A 17110-nucleotide genomic window follows, 5' to 3' on the forward strand; every position below is an offset into this window, starting at 1 on the left:
AAGTGCCGAATCCTAACCACTAGACCACAAGGGAACTCCCCGTTCGTGTATTCTGAGACAAGATTTTGCCTTTGTTTTCCAAGAGCTGCATTTCTTGGCCTTCCTCTGGGTTTCATGTATCACCCTTCAGGGGTAGTGACCAGGTGACACTGAGTGTCACGGAGGATGGGTAAGCGATCTGGTTGCAGGGCCATCAGTGTTCACCTTTCCTGCTGGACCCTCTTTCTGACAACACAGCTCCTTCTGGTCCTGGTGGCCACAGTAGCTGCTTTTGGGAACAGTCAAGAATTCCCTGGCTCCTTGTCTGGATAGAAACTAAGCACTCAGACATCCTTGGCCTATGACTACACAATCGTCCTTGGTATTTTGGGGGGACTGGTTCCAGGACCGCCACGGATACCCAAATCCATCTGTGCTCAAGATCCTTATGTGAATGGTGTACTGCCGTCGGCCTTCCCTATCCACAGGTCCTGCATTTGCGGATATGGAGGGCTAACTGTATTTAGATTATACTTTTCTGTCTGGCACCTTGGCCTCATGGAAATGCATCCACCAGTTTTCTTTGAGTCCTTGGGTTCCCCTCTCTTGGTTTATCTCTAAGGCTTTCTTTCCCTACTCAAAGGAGTTCACTCTGGAGGGTTCCCTGGAATCTTCCTGTTTGATAATATACAAATTCCAGTACACCAGTGTCTGGGAGACTCCAAAGTTTATGCATCTCCATTCAGTCAATACCCAAATTTTTCTTATCCTTTAGTATTTCCTATTTCTGTTCCATTTTCTAAACATGGTTAAACATACCTTCACCTGCCCCCGTACCAAAAAACACCCCCAATACTATATACATGGTGAATCAATTTTTTAAATGCTCTTAAATATGGAGTTTTAAAAAAAGATTTTAAAAATTATTTATCAATAAATATGTTAATCCACTGATTTCCTTTTTTCACACGCATATTTCAACGAATAGCAAGCCCACGTGCCATTTACGGTGACCATGCTGGTGGGTTATGACCAGAAGGCTCCCCACTCCCTACCCCCCACTCTTTAGCTTCTAGGGATCCAGCAACACTCTTCTGGTGAAAAGCAGCCACTCGGGCAGTAGTCGAGGTCACAGAGAGCCACTTATATTGATGCTGATGGTTCTTTAATTTCACCCCTGAAATTCATCAAAATTTCACCCCTGAATTTCATCAAAATTCAGCCAGTTTGATGAACTATCTCTGATTAGCTTATTCATGAGATAGCAGTGGTTTTCAACACCAGCTGCATATCAGAATCACCTGGGGAGCTTTTTAGACATTACCAGTACTCTGAGTTCACCAAAGAACTCCTGAGGCAGAGCTGCTGTGGGTGTGGACCATACTCTATGGGTGATTCTGAGGTGCGGCCGAGCTGAGAAGCTGGCCAGGGACATCCTGTGCATTCTGTGAGCTTACCGCTGTTTGATCCAGCACCTGGGGCTTCTTCCTTTTGAAAACCACAAGGGGGTAGAAATCTTCATAAGTCAAGATCAAAGAAAATCATTTAATCTATTTTTACTTGATTGTTTTGTTCTATTTTTTTTAACTTTTTGTTACTCGGGGAACCTTTTTCATTGTGTCACTGATTCTGTAACTGAAGGGCTCTCTGACGTGCTTCAGCAAATCTGTTATTAGATCAGGGGTTTCCTGCCAGGTACTCCCCCTTAACTTCTCCTTTGAGAATCCTAATTTCTGATTTGTATCTGCTTGACCATACCTATAGCAACCTGCCCTCTTCACCTGGCCATCTTGCCATTTTGTGAAAGACGTTTTTCCCTATATAATGAATATTGTAGATGCCTACCCAGAATCCATTTCCCTTTCCCCTTCTCACAGAGCCCTGTACATCTTGGGTGCATCTCATTCCTCACACAGGGGTGTAATGCCATTCTTCATGCCAGTGATTGGTTCAGGAATCCAGGCCTAAGCCAATCAGCACAGGGTACTCCCGTAGCCATAGGGATTGACCCATGTGACTCAGTGAAGGCTACTATTGTGGGGCGGAGGGAGGGGTCAGACAGACTCTTAACTGGGGTTTCCAGGAAAGAAGGGTCCCTGCCCTTGGGAGCAAGCTACCAGAAATGATCTTCTTTCTCCTTCTAGATATAGTGAGAGTCAAAGGTAAAGCCTAGAACTATTGTAGCCACTTTGTGGAGGCAAAGGAAACCAGTCTGGGGATAAAACTGACCGACAGCTGAGGAAAACGCGGAGAAATGGAGACAGAGCCACTGTACTAAACCACCCCTGAAGCCTTCCCTACATCTGGATGTCCCAATAAACTCCCTCCTTGCAGAAGCCAATTGAGTTGGATTTGTCATTACTTACAGCCTAAACCACTGTACTTGCTATACCCTGTGACATCCCTCATTACTCCAGTAGGTCAATGTGACAATTTCTAACATTTGTGCTTTATGATCCTTGGAGTACAATTATCACTGGGCTTGAGGAAGGTCCTTAAAAATATTACCTCATTTTTTCCTATTGGCATTAGTTTTTCCTCCCAAATCTTTATTATTAAGAATTTCAGGGGCTTCCCTGGTGGCGCAGTGGTTGAGAGTCCACCTGCCGATGCAGGGGACACGGGCTCGTGCCCCGGTCTGGGAAGATCCCACATGCCGCAGGGCGGCTGGGCCCGTGAGCCATGGCCGCTGAGCCTGCGTGTCCGGAGCCCGTGCACCGCAACGGGAGAGGCCACGGCAGTGAGAGGCCCGCGTACCGCAAAAAAAAAAGAAAAAAAAGAAAAAGAATTTCATACATTCAGAAAAGTTGAAGACCTCTAAACCTAGGTTGACATTTTGCCACATGTCTGCTGTATCTATCTCTTTTTATCTATCTATCTACCTACATACATATGTTTTGCTGAATCATTTGAAAGTGAGTTTCAATATTTTGACACTTCATCCTTAAATACTTCAACTTTAGCATATGTCTCCTAAGAACCATCAGCACACTATGAGAATGTACTATTGTATATCATCTAAAATCCAATCTATTTGTCCCCCAAATTATCTTTTGTAGTCCTTTTTTTTTCAAACTAGTATTCAATCAAGTTTGCTCATTACATTTGTACATTTACCTTTTACTACTTGCTTTCATAACAATTGCCCTCATTTTTAAACAGTTATGCTTTCAATTTATAACACTAAATGTCTTTGTGGCAAATTTCTATGGCCTCCGCTTTCTGACACAATATTCAGCCGGACTGGTTATATTCCCCATTATACAGTGGTTCCCTCAGTTCCCTCCTGCATCAATTCCTATTCACTACTCAGATATAATTCCCACAGGGCAGCATTCCTATTTAAAAATCATGACCCTGGGGCTTCCCTGGTGGCGCAGTGGTTAAGAACCCGCCTGCCAATGCAGGGAACACGGGTTCGAGCCCTGGTCCGGGAAAGTCCCACATGCCGTGGAGCAACTAAGCCCATGTGCCACAACTACTGAGCCTGCGCTCTAGAGCCTGTGAGCCACAACTACTGAGCCCTTGTGCCACAGCTACTGAGCCTGCACTCTAGAGCCCGTGAGCCACAACTACTGAGCCCACGCACCACAACTACTGAAGCCCACGCACCTAGAGCCAGTGCTCTGCAACAAGAGAAGCCACCTCAATGAGAAGCCTGCACACCGCAACGAAGAGTAGCCCCCGCTCAACACCACTAGAGAAAGCCCACGCACAGCAACAAAGACCCAATGCAGTCAAAAATAAATAATTTAAAAAATAAAAATCATGACCCTCACCCTGGGGGAAAAGGGACAGATCTTCCTTACAGTAGAGTTCAATAAATGTAGAAGGAATGATGGAAATGGAGAATAACCATTTGGCAAACACCACAGTAATAACTGTTGCAGGCAAGGACCACTGATGGATGTTAAAATGCATGGATGAAAGTATGATGAAAAAAGGATATTTGCATAGTCTGAAAATACCTCCCACAAGATACTTATTAATTGCAAAGGAAAAAAATAGTAACTTTACAGGGACAAACCTTGTAGATAGCACTTTAACCAAGTGCTCAAAACTGACATCACCAACAATAAAATATTGACTTCATGTGCCCCCTGATATGACACATTGAGACATAACCTCAATCTAACCATGAGAAAACATCAGACAATCCCAATCTGAGGTATATTCTACGAAATAAATGGCCAGAACTCTTCCAGAGTGTCAAGGTCAGAAAGACTGAGGGACTGTCCTAGGTTGGAGGATTAAAGAGGCATGACATCTAAATGCAATGTGGGTTCCTGGACTGGATCCTGGACCAGAAAAAGGACATCAGAGGGACAACTGGCCAAATACGAATAACGTCTGCAAATTATTTAATAGTATTATATTGATATTAATTTTTTGGTTTTGATCATTGTATTACAGTTATCTAACATGTTAACATTTGGGGGAGCTGTGTGCAGGGTCTACAGGTTCTCTGTGTACTATTTTTGCAAATTTCTTGTAAATCTAAAATTATTTTAAAAAACCAAAAAGACTCTTCAGTTAATTTATAAGTTTCTCTTTCAGGGTGAGTGAATTTGACATAATCAAACCAAAGACTTAAGAAACAGAACTGAAAAAAATAATATATATATATATATATATCTTATAAACATAACTGCTATTGATTCTTACCTGAGAGCCTCTGTCCTCTCACAAATACACTCCCATTTCTACTCAGCTTTGATTTAGAGTCTGATCCAGAACGTCCCAGGTTAAATATTGATTTCCACTTCTTTGATTTACTGGAGAGCTTTCTTCTAAAGGAGCCAAGCCACAGGGGGTTAGTTTGGTAACTAGCTATTTCAGTGGGACTTTTAAACTAAGAAGGAATACCCCAAACATGTTCTTAGTTATGAACAGCTCTGACATATCAGGAAATTTCTCTCTAAAATCCAAGTTGAGCCTGACTCTCACCCTGTCTGGGGATGCCCATGATGACCAAGCTAGGTTTTCATGAGTCAGAGTGAAGGACCACATTCCCCAGAGGAAGGGACAAAGATGTGCTATTACAGGCAGGGGAGGGGGCAAACAGAGACAGGGGTTGGTGGCAGACTCAGAGGTCACAAGCAACCACAGTTCTGGGAATTCTGGTAAGCAGTTCAGTCCTGGGTTATCAAAGATACTTATTTTTTTACAGGAGTGAACACTAAAGGCCAGAGACCTCAGTCCTGTTATGCTCCTCGTACTGCAGCCATACTGCTGGGACATCCACAGGCGAGGAGGGCGCTGGGGTAGACTTTAGTGGACTGGAAAGGGGGTGGATGAGAAAGCAACTTAGAAGAGAGCCTGGCCTGGGAGAGTTGCAGGCTGCTGGATGTGGTCAGCGGTCACTGCAGAGAAAGGCAGAGGGTAGTCACTGTGTTTCTGGCTTTGTCTCTCATTTCTCTGACGAAGCAGGGCAAGTTGAGTGCTAGACTGGGCCAGAGGGCCTGGTGCCACCAGGGTTCATCACAGAGGCCCTGCCTGGCTCTAGCCGGCCTTGCTATCAGACTTCATAAAGTTCCAGGATGAAACCCTGCAACCTGTGGGCCCCACAGAGGACCTTTTCTCTGCAGGTTCTCATAGAACATCCAGGCCTCAAGCACAGCATGATTCTACAATCCATCAGAGACAGATCTGCAGTGCTTAGTGGTTTCTATTGGATCTGGCCTGACGTTTTCAAGCACTAGGCCTTGGGGTGGGTTTTACATAATCGCATACCTTGAGGTATGGTATGAAGGCACAGAGAAAGTGAACTTGATTGTCCTTCAGAGGAAGTCTTCCTGACCCCTGAGTGGAAGTCTTATTCTCCAGGGATTTAGGGGGGGAGGGGCAGTGGGGATCAGTCTTTCAAAACAGAGAGAGAGAGAGAAAGAGAGAGAGAACCATCCATGCACTTCAGGAAGTAGAGGGGTTTCTCGCCAGGTGAGTTCCAGGTGCCCTTCCCAGAGCACACAGTGTGACAGGCGCCCCCTACCCCTGTGCAACGTGGCAGCACTCTTTCTCCCTCCCCAGGGGGAAACAGCCTCGTCATTGTGAGGAGGACACTGATGAGAGGTCTGAGAGGTCTGTTTTCATACCTCCTTTCACTGATGAAACAGTGAGGCGGACACTCTCCAGTGAAAAGATTGCCTTTCGGCTCCTCTACCTACTGTCTGCCTAGGATTTCAGACCCCTGCTTCAGTCACTGCCTCCTTTTTACAGCGGGGCATGGGGCTGGGAGAGGGATGTGTGGAGACCAGGGTTACCACAGAATAAGTGAGAAGGAGCCGGGAGGGAAGATATGAATGAGAATGGTGTTTGTTTTTGGAGGGGAGGGAGGGCTCTAACAGGTAAGAGAGGAGGAACAGAAGCCAGGATGCACGTCCCCAGGTGCCATGTTCCCAGAGGTCTCAGTCCAGAGCGGTGCTCTCCGTCAACTTGCCCTCCGCTCATCCCTACGCCTTCCATAGGTTCCGTGGGAGGTGCAGGGTGGGAGGAGGGGGTCAAGTTTTTGTGTTTTGCAACTTTCCTTTTGAAAATGTCAAGCTTATTTTGTCTCAACTGAGGAGTAAAGGGTTTTAGTTCTGATTCTTGACACCTATGAGCCCCACCCACACCATGGTACTAGGGATCTCAAGTTCCTGATGACTTTGGGGCAGTGAGTGAAGGCATCAGCCGCTGGTGAATGTCGTGGAGGCAGCTCCCTTCTCTTCTGGAATGCTTCCTTACCCCCCAACCCAGACCACACCCCCAGCCCATGCTGCCATCACAGCCCTGAGACTCTATGGCTTCCTCCTCCGTCCCCCTCCACCTAAACATCTCCCAGAACTTGGAAGAAGGACACTTACTTGTTGTCTGGTAACTCAAGGACAGTGTGGAAGAGGGTGCCCATGGGAGGGACAATCTCAGGCAGGCTATTCTCTCTCCTTTCCTTCCGGGCAGGGTGATTAGTAGCTAAGCTCCGGGCCTGAGCTTCCTCCAGACTCACCAACTTCATGGGCAGGGAGAGGGCTGGCAACGTCAGGCTCTTCATGATCGGCCGGTTTTCTGTGAAGAGGAGAGAAGAGCTCATAGACCTCCTGGGAGGAGGCCTGGGCACTGGCTCCAGCCAGAGCCCCCATCCACAGCCCCTCCTGACCTCCTGATAGGGGCTTCTCCTGGGAGTGGTGGGGTCTATCGGGCAGAGACTACACGTGGGGATCTGACAGCCCTCCTGGCCGGACCAACCAGGGGGCACACAGGGGCTTCAGAAGGCAGCCTGCATTCCTGTACTTTTCAGACTCTTCATTCATTCATGCACACGACAAATATATTGAGCACTTACTGTGGGCCAGAGTGACAGTAGTGGGTATTTGCCCCTGGGAACTGCCTAATGCTTTGGTCAGGTGGGAATGTGTGTTCAGCCACAGAGGCAGCCTCACTCATCTAGGGTAGGGCAGGATACTACCCCTCCTCTCCGCAGCCGGAGAACACAGGCTCCAGGGGAACTGAAGGTTGGAGCCACGACTTTCCTGAAATTACCTAGCCTTGTATCTCTGCAGTAGAAAGACATTTTATGGCTATGCTATTCCCTAAGAGATAAGTGGCTTTTTATTCACTACCTAATCATCTTCAAGTGTATGCAAGCCAATTCTTGTACGTTTTTTTAAAGAATGGAAGTGATGATGACAGATCAATGGTGTCCACGATTATCTCTTTTCTCCAAGTCAATTTTTTTTTTTTCAAACTGGGGCAATCTTTTACCCCCTGTCTCCAGCCAGGGACATTTGGCAATGTCTGGAGACATTTTTAGTTGTCACAGGTGTGTGGGGGAATGCTACCGGCACCTAACAGGTAGAGGCTAGGGATGCGGCTAAACATCCTACGATACACAGGACAGCCCCTCGACAAGAATTATCCAGCACTAAATGTCAACAGGGCCAAGGCTGAGAAACTGATCTAAGTAAAAACGAAGAGGTCTAAGTTTGCCTCTACTTAGTATTTTGGCAACCTTGCCAGTTTTCTGTAACTTTGGAAGGGGTAAAGAGACTCAAGGGTAATTTGGACCAATTGACACTAAGAAATCACTTTTGGTATAGGACTCAGCTAATTTTCAGAAAGCACCTCGATAGCACTATTTCTCTTTGCAGAGCATGACCCTCTCTGAGTGAAATAAAACCACTGACAAAAGGCCTTGCAGACAATGGGACTGTATGTGACTCTGGGGCGTTTCCAACGAGGAGAGAGTGGCCGTCATTCAGCAGGACTACAATTAGATAAATCTGTGATCCTAAAGATTTTTCAGTGAAGTTTCCAACTTTAACCCAGTTTTCCCACTGAATCCAAAGGAGATTAAAAATATTTAAATTTAATTGACTCAATATTTGTTCATAGATCCTAGATTATTTATGACTTTTTTAAACTTAATTCTTTATTTACTTAAAACATTAAATCATTCTGGGAGCAACTGGAACAACAAGAAAAACATAAAGTGCAGGATCAGGAAACCTAGCACCCACCTCTTGCCATGGCTCCAGGCTCCAGTACACTAAGGCCTACTCATCATTTCTGCTTAGATGTTCGATAGGCATCTCCAGCTTTACATCTCCTAATAGAGCTTGTGATTTTTGCTCCTTATCTCGAAACTGGTACCTCCTCCCATCCTCTCCAAATCGGTAAATAGCACCATGGATCACCCAGTTGTGTAAGCCAAACCTGGAGTAGGTATTTTTCATTGATTCCTGTCTTTGATGTACCCCTTCTCCCCCACATCCAGCCTAAAAGCAAGTCCTGAAACTCCACCTCCAAAATATATCCTGAATCCAGCCACTTTCCTCCTTTCCACTGCTAACATGCACAGACAGTCCCCAACTTCAACAGTGGTTTCAACTTACAATTTTTGGGCTTTAGGATGGTGTGAAAGCAATATGCATTCAGTAGAAACCGTACGTTGAATTTTGATCAGTAGAAACCGTACTTTGAATTTTGATCTTTTATCAGGCTAGTGATTCTGTACAATACTCTCTTGTGATGCTGGGCAGCGGCAGGGAGCCTCAGCTCCCAGTCAATCACGCAATCACAAGGGTAAACAAGCAGTAAACTTATAACCATTCTGTTTTTCACTTTCAGTACAGTATTCAATAAATGACATGAGCTCGTCAACACTTTATTATAAAATAGGCTTTGTGTTAGATGATTTTGCCCAAATGTAGGCAGGCGCAAGTGTTCTGAGCATATTTAAGGTAGGCTAGGCTAAGCTATGATGTTCAGTAGGGTAGGTGTATTCAATGCATTTTCGACTTAACGATATCTTCAACTTATTGAAGATATGTTTATTGGGACGTAGGTTGAGGAAGATGTAGTCCAGTCCACCATGATTTCCCTCCTGACTTCTGCCATAGCTCCTTAACTGGTCTCCCTGCTTCTAGCCTTTCAGTCTCTGCTCCACATAGCGACCCAGATGCTCAGATCCCGCACGCCCTGTTCAAACACCTCCAGTGCTTTCCCCAGCACAGGGGACCAACCAAACTCTTAGCATGACCGACCAGGACCCTCCATCTGCTTTCCCTCTCTCCTCTTTGCCCACTGACACAGTGGTCTATAAAAATATACAGTAAAATTTTTTCAATGTATACTCCCACTGTATACACATATATATAGTTGTAAGTTATACATATATACCACTGTATTTGTTTTATGTGTAATAGAAAACATACAACATCATAGAAATTACAAAGTATACAATAAAATCAATGGAAAAGAATTCTAATAGTTTCTTCCAACACCCACACTTTGGTCTTTGGCGTCCCCTGGGTGGGGCACCCCACTTTGGAGACTGCATTTCTGTAGCGACACTGGCTGACTTTCTGCCACGCGATGAGCTCCTTTCCACCTCAGAGCTTTTACACTCCCTGTTCTCTGTGTTTGGAACATTCATCCCCCAGATCCTCAAATGACTGGTTCCTTTTGTCATTCAAGTCTCTGTTCAAAGATCACTTCCTCAGAGGCCATGTCCACTCTGTACCAAAATTATACCCCCAAGTCATTGACCATCGCATTATCCTGCTGTACTTTCTTCCTGGCATTTATCGTCTTTGAAGTGATAATGTATTTATCTGTAAACTTATTTATTGTTTGTCTTTGCAGCCAGACTATAGCTCTATGCAGGGCAGCGGCTTTGCCGTTTTGGATACTGTCCCGTGTCTGGAACAGTGTCTGGCACATTGGAGGTGCCCAATGCTACATATTTATGTTTTAATAAACCTTGGCATATCACAATCTCTCTGGCCTCACTGCTCTCATCTATCAATTAAAGGTGTTGGATTCTATGACTTTTAAAATCTTTCCAATTTGAAGTAGAACCCTATTTCTAAATCTCAAATTCCAGAGCGTATGACTTATTCCATTTTGTGTAAATATTAAGTATGGTACCGAAGTCAATAAGAATTCATAACGAGAACATTTAAATGAAATGCACTGAATAATAATTATTGGAGACAATCAAGAGTTAAAGCCTCAAGAGGAAATTGGATTTCAATATGCAGGACAAAAGCTGATTAAGGCAATGGTCATAAAAAGAACAGGCATTTCCAGGTTGGAATTAGGAACATCCTTAACACTAACAGTCATGAATGGAATCTGCTGTCAAGAAGAACATCTCCCAAGAGTCATTAATTCTCCGCAATGGTTTATTTACCTGTTTAACTATTTTTTCCTCTCAGAGTCAGCACAAGGTAAGGAAAGAGCACAGGCTGGAAGATTTAGGTTCAGTGTTCAGTCCTACCAGATACTAAGCTTTTCTGGTTCTCTGGTTCTTCATGTACAAGGGACGGTTGATAACTTTATGATGGTTGTGGTGATAAGACCATGAGATGATATATGTGGAGCGCCTGCCATTGTTCCCGGCACAGAATAAGTCCCCAATAAATAATTGGTTGACTCAAAAGGATGAATGAATGAAAGTGTATTATTTCTCCTTTACTTTCAAAAAGGATTTATATAGCTTACAATAAAAAAACATCCGTAATGTGCGAGTTAAAATAAAGATAAAAGAAACGTCAGCCATTCCTAAGTATATAGCCAAGAGAATTGAAAACATATGTTCACACGAAAACTTGTACATGACCTCACAGCAGCATCATAATAACCAAAAAGTAGAAACAACCCATATGTCCATCAACTGATGAATGTATAAATAAAACGTGGTATAGCCATACAACAGAATATCATTCGGCCATAAAAAACAGAAATACCGATACATGAGAACATATGCTAAGTGAAAGAGATCAGTCACAAAAGACCACATATTGTGTGATTCCACTTATATGAAATATGCAGAAGAGGCAAAATCCACAGAAACAGAAAGTAGATTAATGGTTGCCAGAGTCTGGTGGGAAGACAAAATGTGGAGTGACTACTTAATGGGTGTGGGGTTTCTTTTTGGAGTGATGAAAATGTTCTGGAATTAGATACTGGTGATGGTTGCACAATTCTGTGAATACACTAAAAACCACTGAATTGTACACTTTAAAATGATTAAAGTGGTGAATTTTATGGTATGTGAATTTTAAAAGAAAGATCATAAACCACACGGAGGACAGGATGGGGGTGGGAACCATTACACCAGAAATCAAAATTTGATATTAATTGCAATTGATTACTTCGATGGTTATACTTGATTTTCCCAAGGATATTAGCCAAAGTGGAAAAGAATGCTTTGATCAGCTAATACAAATATTTTGCAGATACAGCTCTCATACACCACTGGTTCTCCAAGTGTGGGCCCTGACCACCAGCAGCAGCTCCATCACCTGGAAACTTGTTAGAAACACAGATTTTCGGCAGCACTCCAGACATGCTGAATCAGAAATTCTGGGGATGAGATCCAGTAATCTGTGTTTCAATAAGCCCTCCCAGTTATGTGACGTATGCTAATGTTGGAAAATCACCCTCACACAAATGGTAGTTAACAGGCTTATTGATCAGCTGGATTTTTGATTTTTACAAATTAGGCTCCTATGAGTTCAATCAGCATAAACCAATACCAGTGCATTCCTAGGGTTAATTATGTTATTATGAGACTACAGGACTGAAACATCATATCTTGCATCTCATCACATCCAGCGTGAAATAGCTATATTTTTCATGGGTTTCATGGGTTTCATGGGTTTTCATGGGTTTCAATGCAAGCTAGTCTCTGCATACATGCACCCACACACTCCTTGCTGTATGCCTAGTGCCCTATGTAGGGCAGAACAAAGTAAGCACTCAAGAAGTGCTTGAGAAAAAGACAGATATTATACGATACCACTTATATGTGGAATCTAAAAAATAGTACAAATGAACTTATTTACAAAACAGAAACAGACTCACAGACATAGAAAACAAACTTATGGTTACCAAAGGGGAAGGAGAGGAGGGATAAATTGGGAGTATGGGATTAACAGATACACACTACCATATGTAAAATAAACAACAAGGATTTACTGTATGGCACAGGGAACTATATTCAATATCTTGTAATAAACTATAATGGTTTATATATATATATATATACACACACACATACATAACATACACACACTTCGCTGTACACCTGAAACTAACACAATATTGTAAATCAATTTTAGTTCAATTATTCAAAAAAAATGCTTGCAAAGAGAAGGCATTCTGAATATATATGTGAGTATGAATAGGATGCCTCTTAATTCATTCACTTAGGACTTCTGAAATATCATACTGAAAGTAAAGATGAAATCTAATAGTCGGCAGAATATTGCCAGTGTCTCTAGCTAATAACTGGAAGAGTTTAAGAACTCACTAAAAGCAACAGAAGGTATTCCAGTTCACCACACCACATTCATGGGATAGGCCATGTATGCAACTGATCAGAAACATGCTAGAGCCACACACATACATACCACACTTTTGTTGCACAGGCACACATGTATGTATGCACGATCCCCAAACACACGCAGTGTAGTCAGCACACACACACAGTTGACACTGAGAGCTAGATCTCAGCCCACTCTAACTTATTCTTGGGCCCCATGCCTAAGGCAAAGAACGGTGTTGGTAGGGTGTATGCCAGAAGGAGCCATTACCATCGTTCTCCAGAGACCCGGGTGCACCGTTGTTAAAGATTTGATCCACATGATTCAGTATGAATTCAATCACCACCTGCTGGACCCGAACTGCAAGGAAGGCTGCATCTCCATTGCAACCAGTGGCTTCAATTTCTTTGGACCTGAACCGTGGAAGAAACACATTCAGTGAATGAGTCTGCCCTACCCCATGAAGCATAAGGGGGAGCCAGTGGGCCTTTTGTACAAGCCCCCAGTTCCTAAATGTATAGTTTGTTAATTTGTATTACTTTAACTATTTAAGATCAATTAAAGGGACTCTCCAAACAAACTGAACAAATTCGAAACAGTTACCAGGTATTATACCTTGCAAAACTGTAAACACTATATTAGTGAATATATAGGAATTGATTGTTTTCTTTACAGGATCTTCTTCCGCCTCCACACAATTGTTCTAAGGGCAGGTCATCATTTATGAAGTCATATGAAGCAGTTGATTCAGGTTATAGACAGCTAGGACCCCACCAAAACCAACAAAAGCAAAGGAAGCCCCAAAGACCCAGAAAGGCCTTTTCAGGAAATTATAACATACAGACCCATAACATTGGCCACATCCTGGTAATAGCCAGAAGATACCTCTGGGTTCTAGAGTTTCCATGGTTAGCAGGAAAGGGCTATTAAAAATCACATTTGGGGGCTTCCCTGGTGGCGCAGTGGTTCAGAGTCCGCCTGCCGATGCAGAGGACACAGGTTCATGCACCGGTCTGGGAAGATCCCACATGCCGCGGAGCGGCTGGGCCCGTGAGCCATGGCCGCTGAGCTTGTGCGTCCGGAGCCTGTGCTCCACAACGGGAGAGGCCACAACAGTGAGAGGCCCGCGTACAGCAAAAAAATAAAAATAAAATAAAATAAAATCACATTTGGGCTTCCCTGGTGGCACAGTGGTTAAGAATCCGCCTGCCAACGCAGGGGACATGGGTTCGAGCCCTGGTCCAGGAAGATCCCACATGCCGCAGAGCAACTAAGCCTGTGCGCCACAACTACTGAGCCTGCGCTCTAGAGTCCGCGAGCCACAACTACTGAGCCCGCATGCCACAACTACTGAAATCCGTGCAGCTAGAGCCCGTGCTCTGCAACAAGAGAAAACACCGCAGTGAGAAGCCCGTGCACCGCAATGAAGAGTAGCCCCTGCTCGCTGAGACTAGAGAAAGCCCACACGCAGCAATGAAGACTCAGTGTGGCCAAAAATAAATTTATTTTTAAAAAATTAAAAAATCACCTTTAATTCCCACGTGCAACAACCACTTAGCCAAAGGTTTGTCTACAAGGGGCTTCGGTTTTGGAGAGTCCAGTCTTTGTTTGAATTGCGGGCTGCTTTGAGCTCACTGGGGTAGTGAGGTAAGGGGTGGTGGTTACCTGAGGAGGTTTGGAGCCCACACCAGGGCCAGGTTCCTGGCATGCATGTTTGTCTTGCTGCTGAAGGAGGCGATGTGGGCCAGGTGTCGAATCAGGTATTCCAAGGTCCTGTAACGGTTCATTTTTTAAAAAGCAAAGTAAGAAACTTTGGAGCCTGTGTGAAGCCTGAATCTGGAGATAATTTCTAAAGTTTGAGTTTAAAAGACTCTAAAATATTTCTATCTCCTGAATTTTGGAGGACTATCAGGAAGATATCAAGACAGATGGAAGCAATTTTCTTAGCCTCAGGAATACTAGCTGTGGGTGGGGAAGAGGTGGGTTTGACAGAAGTCAGCTGAGGCCCTTGGAGCACCAGCCAGAGACAGAGTAGGGGACTCACGTCACTTGGAGCCTGTGCCTCCTTTCACCCAGGGCAGCACTGCCTCATACTGTCTTGAAACTGGGCCCCATCTCAGCTTTTATTGTAATTCTCACAACTACAGGTACCTGGCACTTGTTAGGGAGCTCATTTGATGGATGAATAACATCTGTTATTGCTGGGAAGCCCTTATACCACATCAAAACCTGCCCCCTGGTAAAAGCTGGGCAGGCTTAGGGAGCAATGGGAAAGGTGGTAGGATTAGGGGCTAAATTGTGAGAATGAAATGAAAGGATGAAATGATGGAGGGGATGGTACTGATGAGCATACAGACAGAACAGTCAGCCAAACGCCTAAGAGCAACAGTCAAACCCTGTTTAAGAACCATCTTGGTGGGGCTTCCCTGGTGGCGCAGTGGTTGAGAGTCCGCCTGCCGATGCAGGGAACACGGGTTCGTGCCCCAGTCCGGGAAGATCCCACATGCCGCAGAGCGGCTGGGCCCATGAGCCATGGCCGCTGAGCCTGCGCGTCCAGAGCCTGTGCTCCGCAACGTGAGAGGCCACAACAGTGAGAGGCCCGCGTACCGCGAAAAATAAAAAAGAACCATATTGGTTTCCATAGATTTGGTTGTGCTATGAACCTCGGTAAGAACCTAGACTATCCCTGTGAGGCTGGCTTCTGTGATCAGAATGATTCTTGTGGGACTCTGAGGGGTGCTCTGAAAGTAACTTAGACATGGGCTGTCCCTTCCCACCAGTGTCTCTGGTCAGGCACCAACTCACTCTGATAAAAGTGACCTGTTCTCTCCCCTCAACCTGCCCCGGGAAAGCTACTGTCCACTGAATTTGTTCCCTTTTATGATGCTAGCCTGCATCTATGGTATTACATCACATCGAGAGGCTGTGAATTGCTTTTACCAAGGATTCTTACCTGTAATGGGATGGGGGGAGCTCCTGGATAACATTCTGGATTCGGGCCAGTTGGCCTTCTTCCGGGCAATGGGACACCGCCTCCTGCAGAGAGGAAATGAAGCAGTCCAGTGAGTGCTCGAGAAGGGGGACACCCACCTGCATCTGCGGGTTTTATTTAGGCTTCTGGTACTCCAGCCTCCCAGCCATGCCTAGAGATTGTCCTTCCAGGAGGCATGCTTTTCTAGAAAAAACAAACCACCTAAAATCTCTGAGTGTTCATGATGGGAGGTGTCTAACAATGTGGGCACACAGGGTCTCTGTGCATCCTCAGATGTTTGGTAGGTATCTGGTAAAAAAGGTGTAGAATCTTGGGTGTGTCCTGTGTGGCAGAGAGAGTCACAGAGACTCACACTGGGAGAGAGAAACAGAGACAGGGAGACAGAGTGAGATGGAGATGAGAGGTTGGCTCCCTGTTTACTCAGCCAGCTATCTTTTTGGGTGCAAACAGCCACTCCCCACCTAGCCTGAGACTATCCCTTGACCTGGCTGCCTGTCATTGATGCCAGGAAGCAGGAACGATGTGAAGCCGTGCCTTCTCAGCAGGATAAGAGCTTTGCCCCTGAGACCTGGTGGCCTTGTCCGGACTTGCTCTCTGGTTGTTTCCGGTGTGGGTATTTGGTTCCCCGCTCAGCCCAGGCCCTCAAGGAGAGGCTGGGGCTTCAGTAAAGGCAGTGCGGTCACAGTCCTGCCCGGGGCTCCTGCACAACACAGGTGTCCCTGGGCAGAGTCCCCTGTGTCCCGTCCTGAGACTCTGTCCTGCCTGTGCTCAGGCTCAAGGGCCCCTCCCAGTGCAGTGGCTGAGTGCTCAAGACTGACCGCATGGGAGCCATACCTAAGTTCAAGGTCAGTGGTAATGACATCTTTTTTTTTTTTTTTTTACCGAGGTATAGTTTACATATATTAAACATGTACAAATCTTCTGCTACAGCTCCCTGAGTCCTTTCATATGCATAATAACTATGTAATCCCACTCAGGTCAAGAGATACTTGAAAAGTGGCTCCTAAGCTCACTTCAAGCCTCGGGATCCTGAATTCACAGGCATATGTGACTTACACAGTTTTGTATTTCCTCACAGTGCTGGAAACTTGCTTTGCATTTATATGTAATGAAAAGTATAATCAGAAAATATATTCTCTAATTTGAAGATCCTAACTGTGGTGTGGTTTTCTTATGCTGTTCGGTCATTCACTGTCATTTCTTGCTTGAATGTAAAGGCTGAAGTTCAAACCCTCAGTAATGAGAATTTGGGGGCACAGAAAAGTGGAAGGAAATGAACTTTATGGGGCACCTTCTGTTTGCTGGACCCTATCCTAGGCCACACGTGCTGTGT

At 44.9% G+C, this 17110-nt stretch overlaps 1 protein-coding gene across 1 annotated transcript in view; it reads right to left on the reverse strand.

Moving 5' to 3' along the window:
• Positions 1-17110, reverse strand: part of ARHGAP31 (Rho GTPase activating protein 31) — a 109711-nt gene that overhangs the window by 18232 nt on the left and 74369 nt on the right. Inside the window, exons 4-8 of the mRNA XM_060150560.1 lie at positions 15739-15821; positions 14451-14558; positions 13056-13198; positions 6822-7020; positions 4645-4769 (exon numbers count right to left, since the gene is read on the reverse strand). Coding sequence (XP_060006543.1) covers positions 4645-4769; positions 6822-7020; positions 13056-13198; positions 14451-14558; positions 15739-15821 — 658 coding nt within the window. The remainder of the gene's footprint in view (positions 1-4644; positions 4770-6821; positions 7021-13055; positions 13199-14450; positions 14559-15738; positions 15822-17110) is intronic.

This window comes from Lagenorhynchus albirostris, chromosome 5 (genome assembly GCF_949774975.1).
Source record: "Lagenorhynchus albirostris chromosome 5, mLagAlb1.1, whole genome shotgun sequence".
Classification (NCBI taxonomy): domain Eukaryota; kingdom Metazoa; phylum Chordata; class Mammalia; order Artiodactyla; family Delphinidae; genus Lagenorhynchus; species Lagenorhynchus albirostris.